Source organism: Condylura cristata, unplaced genomic scaffold (genome assembly GCF_000260355.1).
Source record: "Condylura cristata isolate star-nosed mole 26May11 unplaced genomic scaffold, ConCri1.0 scaffold00001, whole genome shotgun sequence".
Lineage (NCBI taxonomy): Eukaryota > Metazoa > Chordata > Mammalia > Eulipotyphla > Talpidae > Condylura > Condylura cristata.
The window spans coordinates 702202-710397 of record NW_004567102.1 but is presented as its reverse complement, the minus strand read 5'-3'; the positions used below and the strand labels follow the sequence as shown (position 1 = coordinate 710397).

General features: G+C 42.1%; 1 protein-coding gene across 1 annotated transcript in view; it reads left to right on the top strand.

The window, feature by feature from the left end:
- LOC105853690 (DLA class II histocompatibility antigen, DR-1 beta chain) overlaps positions 1-7855 on the top strand; it is a 15011-nt gene extending 7156 nt beyond the window's left edge. The window contains exons 2-5 of the mRNA XM_012725670.1: positions 971-1240; positions 5672-5953; positions 7509-7619; positions 7818-7855. Of these exons, the coding sequence (XP_012581124.1) occupies positions 971-1240; positions 5672-5953; positions 7509-7619; positions 7818-7855 (701 nt within the window). The remainder of the gene's footprint in view (positions 1-970; positions 1241-5671; positions 5954-7508; positions 7620-7817) is intronic.
- Positions 7856-8196: the final 341 nt, after the last annotated feature.

Below are 8196 nucleotides of genomic sequence, written 5' to 3'. Positions count from 1 at the left end.
CTGCTATGAGTGAAACCATCTGGTATTTTTCTTTCTCTTTCTGGCTAATCTCGGGATTATGGTTTTTATCTCCTAAAACTCTCAGTAGTTTCCCATTGCACGTCTTAAAGTCAGAGCTCTACATCACTAAAGTGTTCTAAATACCCAGGAGCTGTGATTTCCCCAGTGCAATCTTGTCTTTCTTTTCTCTCACTGTGCTTCTGTGAACTGTGCTTCTTGTTCTGGTTTATTGCAGGTCATCACTTCTATTTAGCTTTTCTTCATGGTGTTCCCTTTATCTGAAGTAAACCTCTCTCCCCTCACCCATGCACACACACACCCCTACCTGTTCCAGTTTACATCAACTTAACCTTTCACGTCACAGCTTCCACCCTTTAATGCTCTCGCTCTCGACTAACTTATCACAATGTTACTCTGTTCCAGACCTCCATCCACCCTTCCCTTTGGACACCGCTCACTCTCATGCACATTCTTGTGTGATGGGGATTTGTCCATCACGCTTACTGAAGTTTAAGCTCCCCAGGAGGAAAGAGAGAGTCTGCTTTTCTCTTCTCTGTATTCCCAGGGGGCAACACAACCTAGCAGAAAGTCAGCCCTTGGTAAATGGTTACAGAATGAGGGGGCTTATTTCAGGGAGATACAGAGCTGTGGAATAAGGAGCGAAGGTGACTTCAGGGTGGAGTCTTCAAGGAGGTGGTGTGTAGGCAGAGGCGATGGGGCAGGTCCTTGTCCATTTCTGACTTGTGGACTCCAGTCAGGCACGGAGACTGGGGGTGGCCCCAAGCTGGAGGGATTGCCCCCTCGGGTGCTGCTTCCTCCTGCCAGGCTGATGAAGGGTGAACCGTGATGTGCTGGTAGTTGGGGGTGTAGGTGGAGCCGCTAGGGGTCCTTGTACTTCTCTTCACAGTGGTGGGCGTCTCAGTTTTTTTCCCAGGTGACCCGTGTAACCTGACCGTTTCTGTCCCCTCAGTGTATTTCATAGAACAGGCTTTATCTGAGTGTCACTTCTCCAACGGCACGCAGCGGGTGCGGTTTCTGGACAGATACTTCTATAACCGGGAGGAATACGTGCGCTTTGACAGCGACGTGGGGGAGTTCCGTGCGGTCTCCGAGCTGGGGCGGTGGAGCGCCGAGTACTGGAACAAACAGAAGGACATCCTGGAGCGTTTGCGGGCCGAGGTGGACACATTCTGCAGACACAACTACGAGATTATTCACAGGTTCACAGTGCAGCGGAGAGGTGAGCAGGGCGCAGCTAGGGTGTGGGGTGAGGGGCGGGAGAGGGAGAGAGTTGGGGGAAAGGGAAGAGAGAGGAAGAGGGAGGAGAGAGAGGGAGGAAGAGTGAGAGGGAGAGGGAAGGAGAGAGGGAGAGAGAGGGGGAGAGACGGAGAGAGAGGGAGAGGAGATTGTGTCAATTTTGAGTTTTAATTTAAGGGGATGGTGTGTGTGTGAGTGGTGTACTGTCAGATGAGATGGATCAGAATGTGTGGTGCAGGGTCTGGCTAGAGAATGGGGTGTGTGTGGTGCGTGTAAAAGTGTGAGTGGGTGCAGTAGGAGGGTCTCATATGTCCTTGGTGGTCGCTGTGAGAATAGTGAGTGGGGGGAGAAAAGGGGGAGTGATTGGAAGGGTGATTTGTGGGAAACCTGATTGGCTGGGAGTTTTCCTGTACTTCTTCCTACCTCCCTATCAATAATTTTTTTTTCTCTTTCTCTGTACAAACAATAAAGAAATGTGGACAACAGGTTTTAAAGTGTCTTTAAGGTTGTAGGTTTAAGAAGGAGAGTTGAGGACTGTAATGTAATTCACGCCTTGTAAGGAGGCTGTCACACCCCTCCTTAGTCCTGATACTCTGAAATAGGGGGCTTGCGTTTGTGTGCATAAGCTTCTCACTTACAGGAATGCTCAGATGAACTTTTGAGGGAGAGGGACCTTCTAATACTCTTTAATTTTGATGTTTCTTTTGGGTCTCAAATTCTTACTTTGATTTTCTTACACACATATATATTATATATGTATGTATGTATGTATATATATGTTAGGGTCCGAGAACTCGATACCCGAAAGACAGAGCGTCACACAAGAATGCAATTCGCAAAGTAGAGTTTATTGGGCTGGGTCAAGCCGTTCCCTGCCAGACGCACAGGACCCAGGGTTGGGGCAAGACCCCACCAAAGGAATGTCAGGGAATATATAGGCCTATTGGGCGTTACTTATGTCATTGCCCGCACAAATTCAACTTAGCAAATGGATTAAAGATTAAAGACGTCACAGCCTGGGTCACAGTTCAACCACCCAAGGACAGGTTTCCAGGAATAGATGTCTCATTTCCTAGTGCCTCCAGTCCAATCAGCCTGGGCCACACCATTCCCATTATCCAATCAATTTAAATGACCATTGTCCCTCTTCAACCTATCCTGCATTCCGGGTTGGGGGGGCAGGGGGGTGGGGTTGTGGGTGCTTGCCTGGGCTAGTTTTGCTCAGGTCTGCATTACTTCCTCCATTCCTTCAATATACACATACACAAATATGTATACATGTGCACACTTGTGTGTGTATATATATTTACATAGTTGAAATGGTGGTGAATCAGTTTTTTGAGTTAAGCTTGTGTCACTTAACATGAAGTGACTATTTTTTTTAGTACTAATAGTATTTAAGTAGTTATATATTAATTCTTTTTATAGGTGTAACAATTTATATCACATTATCCCTGTTAGATTTATTTCAATATTGAGAAATATTGACTTATTTTTAATTTTTATTTTTTTGTTTTTTAATATTCTTGAACATTTTTTTCGTTTTCTTTCTTTTTTTTTGCTAACTGCTGTTCCTGCTCTTAGAATTATCTATCATTTTTTATTGTTTATTATCTCTGGGGTTTTAGTTGTTTCTCAGTGATTCTATGGATTCTCTATGCCATAAGATTAATACTTTACCCATATATGATTCAGCATTTTCTCTAGTTTGTGCTTTGTGTTTTATTCTGCTTATTATATGAATTTAAATATTTTAATTAAATTAAATATTATGCAAAATTAGCAATAATTTACCACCAGTCTTAATCCTACCATTTGTGATAGTGTAAAAATGTTTTTAAATTTTGTTTCTCACACCTCTGGAGTTAGTGCCAAGAACCTGCTCTAAGGTTAAAGTCCAGGTTCTTAACCTTAGAGCATGGGGGGACCCATTAGATGTGAGAGATGCCGAGGGTATTTGTTTTTCTTTTTCATAGTAGAAATGGTTATTTATTGTTGATTTGAAGTGTTTACAAACATTCGCAAGGCACTAGATGTATTAATAACATGATTTTTTCTAGTCATGATGCCTGGGTTCAAAAATCTAAGCTCTGTCCCTTACCAACTTATCCTGGGAGAATTTTTAATTCTCTTTATAAAGGGGAGCATAAAAGAGAACTGAGGGTCAGTATATATAAGTTCTTAGGGTTATATGAGATTTATATGGACCTAATGTATGTAAGACAATGTCTGCAACTTTGTCTTCAAATTAAGTTAACTGTTTACTGTCCTTGTTAACTTGGGACAAAAACACAATTTAAATCAGTGTAGTGAATTGAGGTGGAGAAGGGTAAAGAGTGTAAAATTTTAAGATTGCTACTGTTCCACTATACAATGACACAGAAATGGTTTTACACTGGGAAGCCCACATATTAGTGAGTCCCAGGTCCTAGCCTGACTCAAATATCATCTTAAAAAAAGAGTTATAAAAGGATCACAAATTCAATATTTGATATGTTTATTTTTCAAAGGAAGAGGGCTCTGTTGAACGTAATTATATTTTATTTTTCCATAAAAACTTTATTGATTTTCCATTTATTTGCAGAAATACATGGTTGGGAGTATGCCTTCACCCTTGGAAAGATACCTTCACTCTTGGGAGGATACCTTCACCCTTGAGAGGATATCTTCACCCTTGGGAGTATACTTTCAGGTGCATATTCTCTCCACAACCCTCCCTATTGATAACCACCATAGATTCAACAGAGTTTAAGAGTTAAATTTATATCTCACAATTCTTTATCTGATTATCTGCTTGTTGATGTTGATTCTATGCCTTTACTATGCTACTGTAATGACAGAAGTACATGGGTCTTTTCATCTTAGTATTTTCATATTCTTTGGGTAAATTCCTACCAGTGGTATTGCTGGATCTTATGTTATTTCCAGTTTCTTTTGTTTTATTTTATTTAATTTTTTGAGGGACCTCCACACTACTGTCCATAGAGGCTGCACCAGCTTACATTCCCACCAATAATGGATAGGTGTTTCTTCTTCCCACACCCTTGCCAATAATGATCCCCATTGTCCTTTTCTTCTGTTAGGACTCAGGTTTTGTTGGCCCTCAACTCATACAGTGTGAGAGGCACTTTGTCTACTAGAGCCTTCCAGAGTAAAGCCATTTCTGTTGGCATTGTAAAGTGTGAGTGTGACATTTCTGGGATTTCACACTCTATATCCCCATTTACCCCACTGCTGTTCTTCAGTTCATCATACGCCTTTAAATTGTTTTTCTATCCAAGTTAACAAGGATAGTAAATAGCTAACTTATATTGAAGACAAAGTTCTAGACATTGTCTTACATATTTTAGGCCCATATAATTCTCCTAAAACCCTAAGAATGTCTATATATTGACTCCCAGTTCTCTTTTAAATTCCCCTTTATAAAGAAGAAAACTGAGGCACAGAATTAAAACTCTTCCAAGTTGGTAAGAACCAGAACCTGTAACTGGGTGGTCCCTAGGAGAAGGGAAGTTCCAGGTTCCCTGCCCCACCCAGAAGGAGGGTGGAACTGAGCAGAGAAAAAGGAGAGAGAAGAAGAGAGGGAGGCAGATGGAGAAGGAGACCTAAGGAAGCCACATGGAGCAGCAAACATGTGATGAAGAAACCGGGCTTGTTTCCTGACCCTGGACTGGTTAAGGCAGATGTGGGTGAGAGACCTGTAGGGAGGTGACTATGGCAGTGTTTATATTGATTTTGATTTTGCTCTTTTCCTCTCAGATTTGTCTGGCAATTTCTGACCCTTTTCCATGGGTCCCGGCCAGAAGGTGCTTTAGTCTTGTGGCCACTTTCAGGCATTGCTTTGGGCCAATCCCTTTTGGGTTGACTTTTGCCCACGAGGGGATGGGTAACTTCAGGTGTTTGATTTAGAAGTTACTTTCTTTGTGTTTCGTATTGTATATTCACTGTATTAAAGTCACTTTTCATTAAAGCTTTATATGTTTTGTCTTGTTGCGGCGGATGGCAGAACCCACTTAGAGCAGGCAGGTTTTGGGGCCTCAGGGGTGCCTCTCTCTGAATTGAGGTGCCCTATAACAAACCTAGATTTTGAACCCAGGAAGATGGCTATAGATCATGCTATTAGTTAATACACCAGGTGCCTTGCAAGGGTTTATAAACACTTGAGATAAATAACTGTTTTATGCTATTAAAAAAATCCCTTTTGTAGCATCTCTCAAATCTAATGGGTTTCACCCATGCTCTAAGGTTAAAGTCAAGGCTCTTGGCAGCACAAATTTTTGTTGGGCAATGTGGTTGGCTTTGGGTGAGATCTGTCTGCAACATAACCTGGGACTAGAGCCTGGGGGCAGAAAGGCAGCCAACCAAGGCCTCTTATTTCATCATTCTCACTTATTTCCTTTATTTTTCTCCCTAGTTGAGCCCACAGTGACTGTGTATCCTACCAAGGCCTCATCCCTGCAGCACCACAGCCTCCTGGTCTGCTTTGTGAATGGTTTCTATCCAGGCCAAATTGAAGTCAAGTGGTTCCGGAATGGCCAGGAGGAGGTAGCTGGGATCATTTCCACAGGCCTGATTCAAAATGGAGAGTGGGCCTTCCAGGTCCTGGTGATGCTTGAAACAATGCCTCAGAGTGGAGAGGTCTACACCTGCCATGTGGAGCACCCAAGCCTGACGAGCCCTATCACAGTGGAGTGGAGTGAGAAGCTTTCCTACCTCAAATCTTTCTCCCTGACCCAGGAGGGGACTTTGTTTATTCCTGAGTCTCAGGTTTCTCCTGTGCCCACACCATATATTCATTAGCTTGGTGTTCTCTCCTCCAGCACAGGTTATTGGGGATAGCCCTGTGATAGTTTCTACAGATACCTTTGTCCTTATTATTGCTTATGGATGTTGGGACTGGCCCCAGTCACAGATTATCCGGGTGGGGGGGGCAGAACAGGCAGGGTCTCAAAGTGCCAGTGGCGCCTGTGAGTGTGAGGAAGACAGGGGAGTCAGAGTTGGGTGCAAGTCTTCCTTTTCTGTCCTCTGCAGAAGTTTATTTATATACTTTTAGGCAAGCAATTAACATATGAATGGGGATAAGATGTCAATCTTTTTTCTGAGAGCAGTTTGGGGTCACAATGTCCTTGATTTTTACTAAGACATTTTAGAGGATAAAGTCAAGTCAAGGATTAGAGTGGAGACTGGGTGGAGATGTGAAGAAGGATAGAGTAAGGTCATAGGCTAGGGTGGAGTAATTCTCTGGTGAGTCAATTACCAAGAGATTCAGTAAAGTTCCTTAAAAGCTGAATGGAGGATTTAGGTGAAGTTCCTTATTTGAAGCTTAGAATCTGAATAGAAGATTTATGTGAGATAGTAGAGAGATGGGATTTGGGTTCTCCTTTGGGCAGTAAAAGAATTCTGATTATTCTAGTACTGCCTTGTCTTACAACATTAATTTTTGTTATAATTGTTTTTATTAATTGTCCAGTTGTAATATTTTTGATTTTAAGAGAACTTTTCCATCCTAGGGCAGTGCTTGCTCTCCTGAACCAGGCAAAACCTTAAGGCAGTCCAATAGGAAACTATCATTACTAGCAATATTTTGATTATATAAAAAAGGGGGGGTCATAGTATGAGCTAGCATGGAATCTAGCTACTTCAGGAATCAGAAAGGTAAGGAAATTGGTAGCTGAAACTTCCCTTGGGCTTTTGTGGGGAAAGAAATATGACTTTGTTCAATTTAATTATTCTGATTTTTTTTAGGGCATTTCCCCTCCGTCTGGAACATGTCTGACAATAGAGGTTGCTTAGCTTGTGTCATATGGAGGCATTTATACCCGAGACAGAAAAGTGGTGGGCCTTTTCTTGAGTGTTCCCAGGCCATGGCTACGTGTTATTTTGAGTCATTGCTTGGGATTTGAGAAGAGGAACCTCCTGTACCTCGTAGGGACATTTCTGATGAAAGAGGAGTTGAGGCTTGGTCTTTTACTAGCTGTATTACCCTAAATAAGCTACTCAACCTATTGGAGACTCAGGATCCTCACCATCAGATGTTGAAGTTGTGACCTCATGGCAAAGCTGTGATAGTAGATGAGTTCAATACCTGAATCTTATATCCACTCTGATTTTTAAATTTTTCTTGCAGAAAAGGCCAGTTATTCTAGTTCTGCTGGTGGGGTAGTCATCTCCTTTTCTCAAAGTTCTAAACTCATAATATATTAGAAAAGTTGGATTTGAGGTAGATTCATTCAAGTTGACTCTCTTTTCAGGGGCACAGTCTGAATCTGCCCAGAGAAAGATGCTGAGTGGGATAGGAGGCTTTGTTTTTGGTCTTCTCTTCCTCGGGGTGGGGCTATTCATCTACTTCAGGAATCAGAAAGGTAAGGAAATTGGTAGCTGAAACTTCCCTTGGGCTTTTGTGGGGAAAGAAATATGACTTTGTTCAATTTAATTATCTGTATATGGGTGACCTTATAAAAATCTTTCTTTTCTCAACTGACTTCACATTTTATGGAAGTACAGAAATCAACAGTTTATTGTTAGCATATTGAAACTCAAGTGGTCATGACTTGTAGAAGTAAGAAAAGGGTCATCATTCAACAAGGCCTCAGGGTGAGATCCTTGTGCAAACGACCAAGTGTCACTAAAGCTGATGAAATGGTAATGAATTTGTTTGGCAGGGTTTCATGGGTTCCCTGCCTTCAGGGTACACTTTCTTTTCTACACTGGCATCAGGTAATGTGTACTGTAGCCCTAGAGAAACCTCCAGGGGTGGGAGTTGGGAGTTGGGGGTTTTGTATGTGGGGACAGACTTGTACCTATATCTTTTAAGCATGTATCTTCCTTTCTCTTTCCCAGGACATTTGGATTTCAGCCAACAGGTAATGAATGCTCTTTAATCATTTTTCAGTGACATATTCAGCTTCCATAGAATTCATGTAGCAGTGACATGATTCA